The sequence below is a fragment of the Podarcis erhardii genome (genome assembly GCF_964252035.2).
Source record: "Podarcis erhardii genome assembly, chromosome: 3".
Taxonomy (NCBI): domain Eukaryota; kingdom Metazoa; phylum Chordata; class Lepidosauria; order Squamata; family Lacertidae; genus Podarcis; species Podarcis erhardii.
The window spans coordinates 93,895,431-93,912,761 of record NC_138507.1 but is presented as its reverse complement, the minus strand read 5'-3'; the positions used below and the strand labels follow the sequence as shown (position 1 = coordinate 93,912,761).

The following is a 17,331-nucleotide window of genomic DNA, read 5'->3' as shown; positions in this document are numbered from 1 at the left end:
AACTTTCCTATGAGTTTGGTGCATTTTCTAAATATGTACTCACTTGACAGCTTTTAAGAAAAATAAAATTTGCCAACTTTTTCTTAGCTGGTTTCAACACTACCTGAAGACATGCAGCCTGGTCCTGACTTCCATGGACTTCCATGGGAGCCCATTATTATTACTGCCTTTGTGGGATTTGCTACACTTGCCATTTTCTTGTGGAGAACATGTCTATCCGTAAGTATATTTTCAAGGTCAGATATAGTATACTGGCCGAGCTTTGACAGTTCAGTTATGATTATGAAGTCTTTCAAGCTTCAATATTTGGTGTCAAATATTTCTACCTTCAACAGTAAAGCACATAAATTTATTTTAAATACTTTTTAATGAAGTGTTTTAACAGAAAACAAGTCAGTGCTGAACATTTGTGTCCAAAGTGCCACATTGACTGGAAACGCACTGTTCTGCAGTTGCAAAATCCAATGTTAAAATTGGACTATAAATAGTAATGGCAAAGATGGATCCTTGCTAGACAGTTTCAGTACCGATAATATGGACAACGGTCTACATTCTCAAAATAAAGGGAGAAGTTTCTATAATAATTTGTGTGGCAAGTTTATTATTGCCTCAAATTACAACATCATCAATGATAGAATGACTTGACAGGCAGGCTTCAAACTGGTACTTTACTTGTTGCTCTTTTATTTTAGTTTCAAAATAAAATGTTTTTAATTGTACCCACACAGTAGTTGCATAACCAGAATTTTGGCCTGACTTTGAAGCAGAACCTAAAAGCTTTTATTAGAAGCTTGCTTGCATAATGTAAATTGATACTTGCAATGGAAACCATGCTTGTGTTGATATTTCTTGAAGCAGTTATTGACAAACATTTACTTTTCATTGTTGATTGCATTAATAAAACGGCATAATCTTTCTCATAATGCTGTCTTTTATCCATTCCTTTTGTAGGTAAAGAGTAGAATGTATCAAGGTAGGAATATTTTGTCCTTGTGATATTGCAGATTGTATGGCAGGATTGCTTTATTGTTTAATATAAATGTGAGCACTTAGTATCAAAATTTATTATTTAATACCACGTGTATAAAGAGCCATTTGTACACTTCAGTATTCTGGCTGCTCTTTACTCTGTTTGTCTGGTCAGACCAGGTTGTAATCCAAAGATTGCATGTACCTGTCCCTCCGGTGTTTTCCTGGATTCATGGGAACTTCCACGTCTGTCTCTACACCTTTGTGCTGTTCTGGATTCTACTTAGGAGAATCTCCCAAGGGTGGTTTTGTTTTTGTTTTGAGAGGGTGGGGAAAGCAGTGAGAAAGGGAGGCTTGAGAAGCTTTGGTCTGTATACAGGCCTTTGAATCCTGCCTGTTTCCAATAGCCCCCTTTGTACTATCTGCCTAACTCTTTCCAATGCATTTGGAACATGTCTTTCCCCACTACCTCACTGGAGTTTTGACATAATAGGTTTCAGTATGAAGAATACCTTCCCCTTGAGTCCCCAAGAAGGGTCATAATGCAGTGTGTCTGTTAGCATAAAATGCAGGAGCTTTACACTGAAGCCTAATAGAAGATCACCAGGGTGGGGAAAGAGCCCTTTTTTCCAGTGAACTGCATGCACACTGGAGTTGGCAGCCCCAGTTCAGGGAAACTGAACCTAAGTTGAATGATAGATCCATGATATATTGTGATGTCTAAGCTCACCATTTTCAGCAGTTGACATCAGTGTTGTGGGGTGGAGGCCATGTTGGGGCATTTTTTATTTGTAATTGTTGAGGTACATGTGATGTGTAAGGGTTAGCAGAGTAGTCCAGTTCTACAGAAAAATGCTCCACATTTGTCCCTAATTTTCTTTTTTCTAGTGACAGAAAAACAACTTGTAGAAAAAATTAAAACTCTCTTAAAAGAAAAGACAGAAATCTTACAAAAGATGTCGGAATATGATCAAAAGGTATTGTGCTGTCTGCATGTCTTTATTATTCTGAAGTTAAAAATTTAATATCAGTGTTTGGATAATCTAAAATGTGTGTGTCCTCTACTCTCTTTTAGTAGTATAATTGGGAAGATTATAATTTGGGATATCAAAAATGAAATTAATGTTAAGTTTCTACTTTCCATGTTTGTTTGTTTTCTTTTAAAAAGATAAAAGCAGCAAAAGAAGCTGTGAACGAGGCCCAGAAACAAAACACAAATCTCTCAGATGAGGCTACAGGGCTTAAGGTATGAAACAAGGATTTTATTCTTATGACAGATGTTTAAAATATTTAAACAAAATAAACATATCTTTCCATTGCTGTTAACAGGACACAATCAGGGGGCTTAAAGAAACAAACCATCTGTTAGACGAGCGAGTGAAAAAATTGCACACCATGCTAGAAACTGAGAAAGAGCACTACTCAGAGAAACAGAAACAAGTAAGCAAATTTTCCTACTTTGCTACCGGCTGTTGGCGTGTTTGAGAGTGTGATTAAGCTCCTTGGAAAGGTGGTGGTGGTTGAGAACTTCATGAACACTTGAAGAGTTGAACTTTTTTTTAACTTCAATTTGACATTAAATTCTGTAATCTGTTTAATATTTAAATGTCAGCACTTACGATTGAAAAGTCCAGTAACTCATATTTTCCATTGGGTTTTGGAAACCTGACCATTTTTGTGTGATGTGGGCCTTCACTGCTTTGGAATCCACACAAATGGCTCTCGTCAGTCACACATCCTTAGAATTTTCCCAGGAATATTCTATCCACACTTATGCCTCCAAGCTTTATTTTCAATATTTCTCCTGTGTTCTGAAGGTAAAATAGTCAGGTGAGTTAATGGTAACTTTTAAGTTAATAATCTTACAACATTTATAGAATTGTAGAGTTGGACAGGACCCCCAGGGTCATCTAGTTCAACCCCCTGCAATGTAGGAATCTCAGCTAGAGAATGAGAGATAGCCATCCAAGCTCTGCTTAAAAACCTCCAAAGAAGGAAAGTCCACCACCTTCTGAAAAGTCCTTTACACTGTTGAACAGCTGTTACTGTCAGAATCTCCTTTCTTATAGCTTGAATCCATTGTTTAGGTCCTACCCTCTGGAGAAGGAGAAAACGAGCTTGCTCCATCTTCCATGTGACAGCCCTTTAGACAGTGGCATGGCGTCCGTTGCCAGCACCTGGGGCAAGGCACCTTGTGGGCGTTGTGCGAGAGGCAACAGGTGGCCTTCACTGCACCCTTGCGGTGGCTGCTTCTTACAGCGGTTGCCTGCTGGTTACTCTGTTTGCCCTCTCAGCTCAGTGAGCTCCCAGTGGGAGCTGCGGCTGGCACTCCTTGGCGGACCTGGCAGCATCCCAGCAGTGCTGGAGCCACAGCTGCAGCAGGCCTAGGAGGAGGGTGGCAGAGAGCAGGCCAAGCAGCCAAGCACAACCTTCCCTGGCCACCTCTCCTTGGCCATGCATTTGAGGGTGGGTGCTGGTGGACCCCAGGCGAGTGGGTGGCTCTCTTCTACATTCCCACCTCAGGGCATGCATCTTGCCCAAGGACAGCTGCCTAGGGAAGGACTGGTGTGGGCCAGGGGCAGGTGTCCCTTCCTTGGGACCTAAAGCAAATATTGTGGCTCTCCAAATGTTGCTGAACTACAATACCCATCATCTCTTATGGAGGCGGCTGAGCTTGATGGAAGTTGGAGTCCAACAACATGCCTGATCCCTGACCTTAAGCATACTGATAATGCTTAACATTTATTTAGCACATTGCAGTATTCAGAATACTTCATAGAGCTTATTTCAATCCTTGCAACAGTGCTATAAGGTAGGCTAGTAGTATCCACATATTGTGTTGGTGAGACTGAGAAATAGTGACTTGTTTGCCTAAGGCTGTTTATGAATGTGCTCCTGACACAATATAAGCCAGTATTCCAGCTCAATATGTAGTCACTATGCTATCTTTTCTTATTCTGAGACTAGTAAATGTGTTTAGGTATCTATGGTATGCTCCTCCTTTCTTTGAGGGATAAGGAACCTATTTCTCAACACAGATGGGTCTTTGTAACTGGGTTTCATTACAGAACTTGAAATAAATTATATTAGGTTGCTGGTAACCTGATGGCCTGCTTAACTACCCAGTAGTTTACGTATTACACATCTCAGTAAATGTAGTGTCAGTATAACTCTTTCATTTTCAAGCCCAATATGTATGCCTTTTTTATTTCTATTCACAGCTCACAGAAGCGCAGAAGTCTTTGGAGAACTTCCAAGAAGTCATCACATTGCATTCTGTAGAGCTCTCTGAGGTAACACATCTGGATTTTGAATTCAAGTAAATCTTTGACCTGATATCAGCATCACTTTAAACCACAGTTAAAAACAAATTACTGTTCCATGTGAATGCACAACTTGCTGGTGCATGCTGCTGAAAAGTTCTCATTCTGCTCTTCGCACTCCTGCTGTGCTACCAGGACCAATTAAGTGTCTGGCTTATCCTGCTGTTCAAATAAACAAATCTATGAGCAATAAACAAAAGTTTGGTCTTGGCTTACTGCTTGCAGTTTGTTCAGGGTTAATACCATGAGCCTGGGTTTGAACATCACGACAAGCAAGAATCTGTCATGTTTCAAGGTGGTGCAACAAAAGTGGAGGGAGGCATTCTGTAGGAATTTTTTAGCTGCATGCACATACAACTTGTGCATTTGTATTAAACCATAATTTGTTTTTAACCATGGTTTAATGGGAGGTATGGTCTCCCAAGATAATAGAAGAATCTAAATTCTGAATGTTGCGGGTTATTAAATTATTCTGTGCTTTTTTGGTGTAAGCTGGCATTTTTATGTGATTTGCATATTAAACTTGAAATTATTGGAATTTTTAGGTGCAGATAGCTCTTAATGAAGCTAAACTAAGTGAAGAAAAAGTGAAGTCTGAATTGGGTCGTATTCAAGAAGAGAATACGAGACTTAAGAAGAGTAAGGAGCAAGTGAGTGTGCTATTATTGTTAAACTGCTGTTCTTTATAAATTAGGCTTTGCTTTGTGTACATATCAGACCAAGTTAATTCTGCTTGAAAAGTTTGCTCATTTAAAAATACTGAGGGGCATGAGTAGTTGTTGGCATCCATCTGTCTCGAGAGACAGTGGAGTGCACCTCCGCAGGTGAAGTCTAAACACTGTGTTAGCAGCACCGAAGTGACCTCTGGGATGTGAGCCTGAGTAGTATATATGGAGGTCCTGGACCATCTAGACAACAAGACCCCCCTCTCGGTCTCACTGATGTGGTCCAAAGGAAAGCAGAATAATATGTTTGGCACCAGCTTGGCTGGAGTTGCCAGAAGGAGGCGTACAAGGCGCAATCCAACCATCTTAGTGACTCTGCTCAGATTGTGTGTAGGGTTTACTCCTTAGCCTTTTCCTCTCCTGAAGATATCCCACAATGCAGCAGAAGTTTAGGCTCAGAGTTTTCCTTCTCCTAGATGGGCTATCTTCTCAGCTTAATAAGCCCCATCTGCCCCTTACTTCCCCCTACAGCATGTGCAGAAACCACCTTCTTCACTGTTGGACCCACTATTGGTCTCGTGCAGTCAGGGATTGGGCAGTACCCGGGCAGCACTGGGGAAGGAGACAAAGGACAATGAAGATAGCTAGGTTTGCTTTGAGTGTGGCAAAATCTAGGGGAAGCTTTGGGGAAACAGTTGACCCCCCAGGAGCTAAAGCAGGGATGGGGAACCTTTTTTCTCTTGAGGGCTGCCTGACAGCAGTGGGCAAAACCAAAACCCAATGGTGAGCAGGCCAGGCTTGTGTAACTCATTTCACGGGATGGTTCCTTATTTAGTAAAATCCGTTTTTAATATTTTTCCTTGGAAAAGCAGTATTGGGAACATTTTTTGCCAGTTCTGTTGCCATCATAAAGGTATTGCTTAATAACTTCCTCCTTTAGCAGAACAACGTGGAAGGAATGCAAGAATAGGGAAGGAGAGGAACAAGAGTCTGATAACTCTGGGGACTTAAAACTGGCTGAAGGTTTCATCCGGCCTCTGGAATACACATTGTCCAACCCTAAGCTAATGGATTGTTGCAATCAGGGATGGTGAATTTCTTTGGAGATTCTCAGCAAAAAGAATATATCTGTAATGCAAGTGTCATGCTTCTGTGTTAGCTGAGATGGTATTGTTTTGCGTCCCCATCTGTGCACAGAAGTTAAGGAGCAGCAACAGTCTTTGTAGATGTATTTGACCCTAGATAAATTTGACCAGTGCTTTTTTCTGGGGGTACGCATACCCCTAAACATTTTGTGAATCTTTGTACTTTTGTCCATTTACTGTATTTATTTTTCCCAATTTGAAATATAAAATGGTGATTTTCCTGAGTCAAAATGAGAGCACCCCTAAACATTTTTTTGAAAAAAGCACCGTATTTGACCATATTGAGCTTCACACTTTCTTTTATTAAATCCTTTGCTTATATGACAAGTACAGTTCTTTACAGTGAATTATACTTGCTGTTCTGTTTAGAGCTGGTCATTGCAAAGACAGTCTGGAACCCTAGTGCTAGGAGGCTGATTTTCATTGCTCTGTGAGAGAATGAAACCTGATGACGGTGCCTCTAGTTCCTGTGACTGGCAAGAACAGCTGCCCACCCCACCCCCCACAGCCATGCTCAATGTTGTTCCTGTGCAGATTCGTAGTGTCCGGAAGGTCATTTCTGGCCATGCTCTTCAGTGTCTTCCTAACTTAAAGTTACATCCATATGATGCCAGAACATAAGTGACAAGGTGAAAGCACATTGAACAAGAAATACTTTTTGAACTTGAGAGAGAGAAAAAAGGAAAGCTGATGAGAAGTCCAGGTCAAACTTCCTTAGTTGATGATTCCTAGACTGTTGAAGAAATTACCATAGCTGTATCAGCTGTAGTTATCAGACCTTCTCTTCCCATGACTTCTGGCAACATGTTAACCTGGTATTGATGATATTGGAGCTAGAGAAGTTGGAACCTTGGTAGAAGTGAAACATGAATGCACAATTGTGGGAAAATAAGTGGTTAGAAAACTCCACCATAGGAGCTGCTAGCTACAGTATTTACTCGTGTAGAATACCTACATCTTCATTTATATTCCTGAGAAGCTCTCAACAGTAGCTTATAGAAAAAAATTCTCGCTCAAAATGATGTCCCCATCTGGTTTTGGGAACTCTCTGTGGTTCTCTGACACAGTGGAGTGGGGATGAACAGCTAGATTGTGCTCAGGTTATGATGAAGGCAAGTCTCCCCTTGCTGACAGTTGACACTGATGGGCAGCAGCTCCTACTGAGGTCATTTGAGGCAAGGGAATAGAGCACATACAATACACTTTCTCAGTATAATGAAAAATTGGAGAAGGTGGAAATGTTCAACAATCAATTCTAAAAGAAATATAGATGGTTAGACAGATGCTGAAGATGCATGTTATGGTTAGGTGAATCCCATCCTGAATTCCTTTATGTATCGGGTGGGTGCCTTGTGGCAGCTTTAGAAATGTTATTGCTCCGGGGAGAATATTAAAATGGTGATCCTCTGTGAAATCCACCCACCCCTCCTGTTTTCTGGTTTTATTATAAGATGATATCTAAATATATCAGTTAAAGCTGTGCTTTCATTTTAAAGGATTTTGTGCATGGCTGCAGATGATCGTTCTTTTGCCTGTGCCTCCCCTCATTATGAGCCAGCATTATTTTTTTAAGGGGTGGCATGTTCTTTTTTGTTTTGGCACAACTTTAACTTTGACATATTTAACCACTCTGGTGTAGTTTAAAAACCTGATGGCCTGAGTTACATGCTGTTTGTCATCCCAGTAATATTGTTAATATTGTATTTGTGTTCTTTCAGCTGCTGCAACAAGCAGAAGGCTGGAGTGAGAGGCACAGTGAGCTCAGTGAACAGATCAAGTTGTATCAGAAATCTCAGAATGATATGGAAGAAGCACTTGCCTATAAAGAAAATGAAATTGAAGTAAGCTCTCTTGAAGAACAACTTTCTTCTGTGTTCATGACTCTGTGATTGAACTACTATACCTAATGTTGTGGTCCTATAGATTAAAATTTGGCTTTTTGCTGCTGCTTTAGGTTCTGACTAACTGCATTATGCAGCTGAAGCAGCTTGATGCAGAATCTGAGTCAGAAGGCAAGAGGGATGATGGAAGTGATCTGGCCAATGGAGAGCTCTCAGGTACTAAAATCTTAGATAAGCTGGTAGACCATTCAAGCAGCTAATCTTGAGGAAGCAATAGCTGAAGTCTCCTAGAGGCAATGGTACACAATAGTGAATAATTAACATCTGTTATGTGTCAAATAGAAACAGATACTCCTAATACAAAAGACCATAAATTAAGATGATGTTCATCTAACATACTGGCTATGTCACTGAGAAGTAAATTTCTCAACTCTGAATTATATCTATAATGTGAGCAATTCATCAGATAAATAACTGGATTGGATTGCCATTGGGATCTGCCCTTTCTTGAGTCAATTGTGAACATCATTAGCTTTTAATTCCTATAATTGAAATATTTTCCTGCTTCATGTTGAAATGTGTTGCTTTCATCTGTACACTTCTAGATAATTATCTATGGAGATTTCCTCTTGCCATGTTTTGAAAATTTTGTTTAAACAGACACAATGAAAATAATTTTTCTCCCTTCTAGATACCAGGAATGAAAAGATGAAGAATCAGATTAAACAGATGATGGATGTTTCAAGGGTATAACACAGATGCTTTCAACCTTTTTGGACCAGTGGGCACATTTGGGATTCTTGAAATGTCATAGCAGCTTCACAAAATTGCTGCCATGGGGGCATGTACATTCATAAAATGGTTACTGTGTGGGCATGCCCAAGCACAAAACACCCATTTCACATAATACAAACTGGGTAGGCTGAAAGATAACTATCCCACGGATCTGAGTTCAAGCAGAGCCCCAAAATACAAAATTCTTTTGAGCCCATGTTAACACAGATCCCTTCCCATTACCCACCATAGTGTAGAAGCTCACAAGAATCTGAAATACCTTCAGTAATATTCCACTAGTTATAGTCTCAAAGGTGCTGTGAGAGAATCTGGGGGCAGTTTGGTACATGAAAACATTGTTTTGTGTAATCAATATGGCCCAAGTTTGTATTCCAGGAGAGTGTTTCACTGGCCATTTGTTGCCTTTTTGCAGGTAAAAACAACATTATCTATCATTGAAGAAGAAAGAGATCACATGCGGTCCAAACTTAATGATGAAGTAGCAGCAAGGCATGAGTTGGAAGGTGTGTTCAGCAGATATATAATTTGGAATGACAAGTTATTTAAAAGAAACCACTGCAGTAACTCATCAGTTAAGGGGGTTCCCATTTCCATTCATTAATAGACTGGAAACCTTGGGGCACAAGAATGGTTGGTTAGTTCAAATCAGTCAATGAAATCCATCTGCTTTACCCTGCTTTTTGTCCCTAATACTTTCCTTGCCAGTGTGTAATGATGTGGTGACGATAAAGACTACAGTCAACCACTTAGATTTCTCACTGTCTCAGCTCTAGATCCAGCAACTGCATTCCCCATTGGCTGGCATTCATCAGCCTTCTAGATATTCTTTGTCTGCTCATTTCCTTCAGGCCAAGAGAACATAGGGCCTAGAAAAAGGGAACAGTTGTGCATAGTCTACTTTTTCCACTCCCTGTTGTGTTTGCAGATTCCTGGTTTTTGGCTGCTGACTACTACTTTAAACTATCTTACTTCCCCTAGTGCTTACAGCATCTCCTTATCTTAAGCTCCGGGGAATTTCTTTACAGCCCTTTCTTTGATAGACTGCATTTTGCTTAATTCATGGTCTTATTTCTGCCTCTTTCCACCTACCCTTCTTTCAGCCTCCTTACTTCAGGGCTCCATCTTTCGGTCCTCCTCTTTATGTTGGGACCTCTTCCAAGTCACTGGCCTGTCTCTGTGTGAAGCTTATTTCCACCCAAATTTGCAGTTTTTCCTTCTGTCAAAGAGCCTGGAGTGAAAACTGTCTTGTTTCCTGAGCAATTGAATGTTCTGTGTCACTGTATCTTAGCTCTTACAAATGTTGTACTAAATAGGTTTGTCTTATTGCAGAGCAAATCAAGAAGCTGGAACATGATTCTTGTTCCTTGCAGAGAGCAAAATCTCAGCTAGAAAGTGAATGTAAAACTCTGCAACAGAAAGTGGAGATTCTCAATGAGCTTTATCAGCAGAAGGAAATGGCACTTCAGAAGTAAGTACTGGGCTTTTTAAAGATGATAAAAATACCCCAAAACATGGTATAAACCAGTTTACCCCAATCTGGCACTCTTCATATGTTTTGGATGACCTCTCATCAACCCAACCAGCATGGCCAATTGTCAAGAGATGATAGGAATTGTAGTCCAACAGTATTTGGAAGAAATAAGGTTCTGGAAAGCTTGTGTAAGCTATAACATCATTTTGCTCCTTTTCTGTTTACCTTTCATAGAATCTTGGAAGGGACCATGGGGGTCATCTAGTCCAACCCCCTGCAATGCAGGAATCTCAGCTAAAGCATCCATGACAGATGGCTATCCAACATCTGCTTAAAAAACTCCAAGGAAGGAGAGTTCACCACCTCTCATGGGAGTCTGTTGCACTGCTGAACAGCTCTTGCCATAAGAAAGTTTTTCCAAATGTTTAATCGGAATATCCTTTCTTGTAACTTGAAGCCATAGCCTTGAGTCTTAACCCTGAAGAGCAGGAGAAAACAAGCATGTTCCCTCTGCGGTGTGATAGCCCTTAAGATATCTGAAGATGGCTATCATATCTCCTCTCGGTCTCCTCTTTTCCAAGCTAAACATACCCAGCTTCTGTTTTTTCAGCCATTCCAATAGGGCTAGAATTGATCCCCATAGCTGCAAATAATTTTTAAAAAAATTACTTTACCCCACCATTGAATCAAGGAGAGGCTGAAACGCCAATTGACAATTTGTCATGGTTGAGGACTACCTGAAACATGGAGTTGTGGAAGAGTGATACAAAAGCTTTAGAACTTTTTCCAATGCTGTCAGGTTGTGTCTGGCCACAGAGGGTTAATTATACCTAAATTTCTGCTTTAGGAAGTTGTCACAAGAAGAGTATGAGCGTCAAGAGAAGGATCAGAAGCTCTCTGCTGCAGATGAAAAAGCAGTCCTGGCAGTCGAAGACGTGAAAAAATACAAGTAAATAGATCGATTGATGAATGTAATGTCTCATATTTTCAGACAGTGAGCAGAAGTAATCTTTCAAATTCTTTGACAGAAAGAGAATTGATGAAATCGTTGAAGAACTGCAACAAACAGAGCGATCTTACAAGAATCAGGTGTGATGCTATCCCAGTAAATCTTTCTGAAGCAGTAGATGTAGGATATAAGCCAATGTGCAGACCCAAATAAACTTTTCTTCCTTCCTTCCTTAATGTTTTAAGATTGACATCCATGAGAAGAAGGCCCATGAGAACTGGGTAAGGATTTTATTAAAGCATATAAAAAAACCTTTTCATTTAGTTGAGCAGGGCAGTTAATGCTTTTCGCAGAGCAGCAGCAATTAGCCTTTAATGTGTATTTTCCTAGCAGAACATGACTTTCACTATTTATTTCTATTGCAGCTCATAGCACGTTCTGCCGAAAGGGCATTAGCTGAAGAAAAAAGGGAAAATTCCAACTTAAGGCTCAAGTAAGTATGTTCTCTACTTGGTAACTGCAAAAGGTGCTTGGTTTTATAGACTTCCACTAATACTAAGCTGGGACGCGGGTGGCGCTGTGGGTTAAACCACAGTGCCTAGGACTTGCCAATCGGAAGGTCGGCGGTTCGAATCCCCGCGACGGGGTGAGCTCCTGTTGTTCGGTCCCAGCTCCTGTCAACCTAGCAGTTCGAAAGCACCTCACAGTGCAAGTAGATAAATAGGGACCGCTCTCCGGCGTTTCCGTGTGCTGCACTGGTTCGCCAGGAGCGGCTTAGTCACGCTGGCCATGTGACCCGGAAAGCTGCGGACAAGTGCCAGCTCCCAGCCTCTTGAGCGAGATGAGTGCGCAACCCCAGAGTCGGTCACGACTGGACCTGATGGTCAGGGGTACCTTTACCTTTACCTTTACCTTTTAATACTAAGCTATTCACAACTGCAGGTTTCTTGGTGAAAATGCATATTATTTAATGGCACATTCCTTCAGCGACTTGCCGACTTTCCCCCCACATTGTGGGGGTGCATCATGTGATGTGTTATGTTACACATCATGTGACGTGTCCTGCCCCACCTAGCGCTCGCGCGCCACACCGAGACGCTCAAGCATCCTGCTGCTGTGATGCCAGCACTCCTGTGCCAGGTGGAGAATGGGAAGCGCAAAGCAGGGCTCCGTGCTCAACCTCTTCCCCACACGACATCTGTGGGGATTAGGAAGTGGAGCGGGGGGCTACAGGATTTTGGGGGAGCCCAGCCCCCTACTTGAAAAAATGTTGGGGGCTGAAGATCCCTCAGCCCCCAACCACATGGCGCACCTGCTTCGGCACTATATTGTACAAGCATGAATGCACTTTGAGATTAATTTTGGATTTTTTCCCCTTTAACAGATTAATAGAGATGGATCAGAAAATAGCTGCGCTTCAGAGACCACTAATTGTGAAACCAACTGCAGGCCGACCAGACCATCAAGGCCCCCCTCGCAGAGGTAAATGCTCTCTTCACCTTTTGCTAGGGATCTGAAATGTCAAGCCTAACCTTTCAGAAAAGGAAATAAATAGTTGACACCAGTGACCATGCTTTATTACAGGTCCATTAAGTCGAGATGGATCCTTTGGGCCCTCACCTGTGAGCGGGGGAGCTCCTTCCCCACCGCTGATGATGGAACCCCTTGGACGGCCCCTTTCTGCCAATCCAAGAGAAGGTTCAAGAGGTGAATATGGCAATAAATCAATCCTTTTTCTTTTTTCCTTAGGTTGTCTTGCTATAGAAGCCTTCTTTATTATCATTGATCACTTTAAACTTTTATAAAGGGCCCGTTTTTTATTTTTACAAAATTCTCTCACTTTTCCTTCTTTGGTTTAAGAATGAAAATACCGTATTTTTCGCCCTATAGGACGCACCGTCCCATAAGGCGCACCTAGTTTTTTTGGGGGGAAATAAAAGGGAAAAAATATTTTTCCCCCCCAGGTGCGGGGCTGGGGCAGGGGAGGCCCGAGCTTCCCCCGCCCCAGCCCCCAAACAGGCAGCTTTCTGCAAGCCGTGGGCTCCCGCTGCTTGCGGAGAGGTCCGCGAAGCCTGGACGCGCTGAGCTCAGCGCGGGCAGGCTTCGGCATGCAGGCAACTCTCCGCAAGCAGCAGGAGCGCTCCCGCTGCTTGCGGAGAGGTCCGCGAAGCCTGCAGAGCGAGAGGGGTCGTTGCGCACCGACCCCTCTCGCTCTCCAGGCTTCAGCGAAAGTCTGCATTCGCCCCATAGGACGCACACACATTTCCCCTTCATTTTTGGAGGGGAAAAGTGCGTCCTATAGGGCGAAAAATATGGTAGTAAAAATAACAAAGCAGTCCTAAATTAGCCAGAATGGCACACTGTGTTTAAAGATGTTGGATTATAATCCAGTTAATTTTAAGCCTTTTCTGTCCTGTTGACCTTAATAGGAAAATAAAGCACCTTATTTTTTGCTAGCATATGTACACAGTTTGTAAATGGAGTAATCCTTAATGCCACAATGCTATGCTAATTTCTGCCCTTTTTCCAAGGAGTTCAGAATGGTGTGCAAGGTTTTCTCCCTCCCCCCTTTTATCCTCTCAAACCTGAGAGGTAGTTTAGACTGAAAGTCATTGGCTAAGGTTGCTCAACGAGCTTCCTGGCTGAGTGAGTGTTTGAAACTGGGTCTCCCTGGTCCTAGTCCAATGCTCAAACCACTGTACGCGTTACTGTTCAGGGAGGAAGGGAGTGCATAGTCCAGGTCTCTAAACCAGAAGTAGGGAATATGTGCTCCTCGAGATGTTGCTGAGCTACAACTCCCATTCTGTCTGACAATTGGCTGTGCTGGCTGGTGCTTAGAAGCCATTAGGGCATGTAAGTGGTATATAAATTGAGAAATAGTTTTTAACAAAATGTGCATACCACTTATAAGAACAAAAGATCTCTAGTTGTAGACAAGCAACAAGTGGGTGTCCACAATTGAGAAAGTGCATTTCTTTTCAAAATGGTAAAAAATATGTGGTCTTTGTCTTTAGAGCTTGGCCCTGCTGTAGCATCCCTAATGACCTGTGGGCCAAGGACATCATCTCCTGCTGCAGTAGTGGATGGAATGGTAAGCAAGGGGCAGGGAGGTTTTAAATTTTTTTCTGAGATGGCATTTTGGGAAGAACCATGTATGTTACCCCACTGTACGGGTCACATCACCTCTTACATATCATGTTCTTATTTTGTCTATCATCTTACTGTCTTTATGTTGCTGGGGGGGAAATAAAGCCAAACCCTCCTAAAGAGCCTGAAGCCCCCTGTGTTTCTACTGCTCCACCTTCATCTGTTGAAGCAACTGCAGTGAGTACCAAGAGGCTGGGATTTGTGCTTTTGCTTTCCCCTGGTTTGATGGAGAGGAGCATGATGCTTCATATCTCAGCATGACAAAATGAGCCCCGCGAGACTCATTTTAGACTACAACTCTTCTGGGGCTTCTTGACTTCCTAAGGTTGCATACATTGGTGAGGGCAGCTAACATATACTACATTTGTAAAAGCTATGCTTTGGTCCTGAGTTATTTTCTAGAAATCTAATATAGCAGATATTTGAGGCTTTTTTTTTTTTTTTTAATCCCTTGGGTACTTTCTGGATTTCTTTGTGTTTAAATTAACTGTTTGTTTGGGTTTTCTGGTGCTTTAAGAAATACTAACTACATGGATGATGGGTTTTAGGTGGTTAAATATTCAGGATTGTAACTTAGTTGAAACACCTGTTTTTTGTATAGCCAGAGTATTCAGGAAAAGGAAAATCCCCATAGCAGGGGTGGGGAACCTTTTTCAGTTCAGGAGCAGCATTGCCTTGTGCAGTCTGCATCCCAATCATGGGTAGAGCCAGAGGCAAAAGTAGTTTGGGCAATGGATGAGAGTCTTGCCTTTGTACAGCAGGCTACATTCCAGTCAAAATTTGAAGACGGCTACACACACAAGAGGGGACATGGGTGGTGCTGTGGGTTAAACCACAGAGCTTAGGACTTGCCGATCAGAAGGTTGGCGGTTCGAATCCCCGCAAAGGGGTGAGCTCCTGTTGCTCGGTCCCAGCTCCTGCCAACCTAGCAGATCGAAAGCACATCAAAGTGCAAGTAGATAAATAGGTACCACTCTGGTGGGAAGGTAAACGGCATTTCTGTGCGCTGCTCTGGTTCGCCAGAAGTGGCTTAGTCATGCTGGCCACATGACCCGGAAGGTGTACGCCGGCTCCCTCAGCCAGTAAAGCGAGATGAGCGCTGCAACCCCAGAGTCGGCCACAACTGGACCTAATGGTCAGGGGTCCCTTTACTTACACGCACAAGACTCTACATTCTCCATTCAGGCAAGGAACAGGCATAGTCTTAACCAGGCAAAAGTACTTGATGGGCACTGAAAAGGCTGTGCAAGGAGGAGTTTAGTCTGAGGCTCATTTAGAGAGGTCTGGAGGGCTGCAACTGGTCCCCTGGCCTGAGATTCCTCACCCCTGTTTGGTAGTATGCAGTGAAAACGAGTTTGAAAATACATAGCTTTCAAACACTTAACATTTTTGGTGGAAGATCAGTTTTATATTTTGCTGGTGTATATAGTAGAAGACTAACTTTTCTGTCTTACACAGATTAACATGGGTCCTAAAGGCCCACCACCTTACCCAGGGGCCCCCGTAATGGGACCGCCAGCAGCTGGACATTTGCCACCACCTCCAGTTCGTGTTGGACTTCCACCCCGGCTACCCTATGGACCTCGACCGCTTCCCTTAGGTATGGTTGTTTTTCCATTGTGCTTTTTTTTTAATTAAAAAAAGATGTTTATTTGAATTGGCATTACAGGTTCAAGAATCTTTCTCACAACCTGTTGCAGAACAAAGTTATCTTTGTGGCAATGAGTGAGTGGGCAGGGGTGCCTCATGGTGAATTTGTGAGAGCTGAGCAATGTTAGCAATACTAATTTGAGAGCCATAACCTGCTTTGAATATTTGGCTGAAGTATTTCATCTGAATATTGCCTTGATAGATTTGGTGAGTCTATTGATAGCAAAGAACAGTTGTAACTATGTGGGAAAAGGACTGGAAGTGACAACAGAGGCATGCAAAATACAGATGGTTCCTTTTCTGAGAAATGGAACATTTTGTTGTCTGTTCACATATTATCTGCCAGGCATAAAGGCTTCAAATATGCTTCTTTAAAATGGAAGTTGGTAAACTTGGAATTCTGTGCCTGCTGTTTGGTTTCTGCCAAATTTCTGGGGTGAGATTGCATGTACTTCCTGCCAGTGAATAATTCACTGTACTGCTTTTCCTTCCAGTACGTGGAGCCCCTCCACCACCTCTTCCGAGAGACTATCCACCTGTCCCTCCATTTGGAATGAGAGACTTTCCACATGGTCCACTACCACCTCCTGATCAGAGAGTATATCAGCGCGGACCTCCTCCTTTCCGGCCTTCATACCCAAGAGATTATCCTCCAGGCCCTCCACGGCTACCTCCGCAAGGATTAAGGGACTACCCCCCTCCTCCTGCCAGAGACTTGCCACCTTCAGGACCCAATGACTACCAAGGAGGTCCTTCTGGTCCCCCATCCCCAGCTAGCTCACGGGACTCTGCACATCATGCTGAACAGAAACCATGACTTTGGATTTCTGGACTGATCTCCATCACGTTTCATGTGGGGAGGAGTTCATTGGCTTCAGAACCAACTCTTCTTTCCTCCTCTGGACTTGGTTTCTATGTAGCTTTTTTCTTTCTTTCTCCTTTGCAGAAATAATTTCTCTAGCAACGCGCATTCGATCACCTTTAAATGAGGACTTGTTCATCCTCTTGGGATGCACATATAATTTTTCTGTGATGAACCTGAAGCCTGCTTCTACAGCTGTGGCTGACCTGCAGCTCTCAACGTGCAATATATGAAAGTACCTGTGTGGTTAGTTTTTAATTAATGTAGCCTATGTAATAAGTTGGTGAATGATTTCAAAATGATAATTTGAACATTTCCTGTGGAAATACCTTTGGTAAGAAATGCTACCCCTTCACATATAGCCTACAGTGACTGTAGACAAGTGGTTTACATAAGGATTCAAATGCAGTTATTTTTAAACTACCTGGTATGAAAGACCAGAAACAAACTACTCTGTACTGGAAGGACAAATCTACTAATAAAGTGAGCAAGATCTCTTTCTCTTTTTTTGCTA

At 42.3% G+C, this 17,331-nt stretch overlaps 1 protein-coding gene across 1 annotated transcript in view; it reads left to right on the top strand.

Annotated features, from left to right (window-relative positions):
* Window positions 1-17,331, top strand: part of MIA3 (MIA SH3 domain ER export factor 3) — a 39,104-nt gene extending 21,773 nt beyond the window's left edge. Inside the window, exons 7-28 of the mRNA XM_081857849.1 lie at window positions 88-219; window positions 952-973; window positions 1,858-1,946; window positions 2,138-2,215; window positions 2,299-2,409; window positions 4,191-4,262; window positions 4,838-4,942; window positions 7,821-7,943; window positions 8,057-8,159; window positions 8,635-8,690; window positions 9,151-9,241; window positions 10,068-10,206; window positions 11,057-11,158; window positions 11,238-11,298; window positions 11,404-11,439; window positions 11,584-11,651; window positions 12,543-12,640; window positions 12,743-12,865; window positions 14,173-14,249; window positions 14,411-14,482; window positions 15,764-15,905; window positions 16,450-17,331. Coding sequence (XP_081713975.1) covers window positions 88-219; window positions 952-973; window positions 1,858-1,946; window positions 2,138-2,215; window positions 2,299-2,409; window positions 4,191-4,262; window positions 4,838-4,942; window positions 7,821-7,943; window positions 8,057-8,159; window positions 8,635-8,690; window positions 9,151-9,241; window positions 10,068-10,206; window positions 11,057-11,158; window positions 11,238-11,298; window positions 11,404-11,439; window positions 11,584-11,651; window positions 12,543-12,640; window positions 12,743-12,865; window positions 14,173-14,249; window positions 14,411-14,482; window positions 15,764-15,905; window positions 16,450-16,772 — 2,223 coding nt within the window. The 3' untranslated portion in view covers window positions 16,773-17,331. The remainder of the gene's footprint in view (window positions 1-87; window positions 220-951; window positions 974-1,857; window positions 1,947-2,137; window positions 2,216-2,298; window positions 2,410-4,190; window positions 4,263-4,837; window positions 4,943-7,820; window positions 7,944-8,056; window positions 8,160-8,634; window positions 8,691-9,150; window positions 9,242-10,067; window positions 10,207-11,056; window positions 11,159-11,237; window positions 11,299-11,403; window positions 11,440-11,583; window positions 11,652-12,542; window positions 12,641-12,742; window positions 12,866-14,172; window positions 14,250-14,410; window positions 14,483-15,763; window positions 15,906-16,449) is intronic.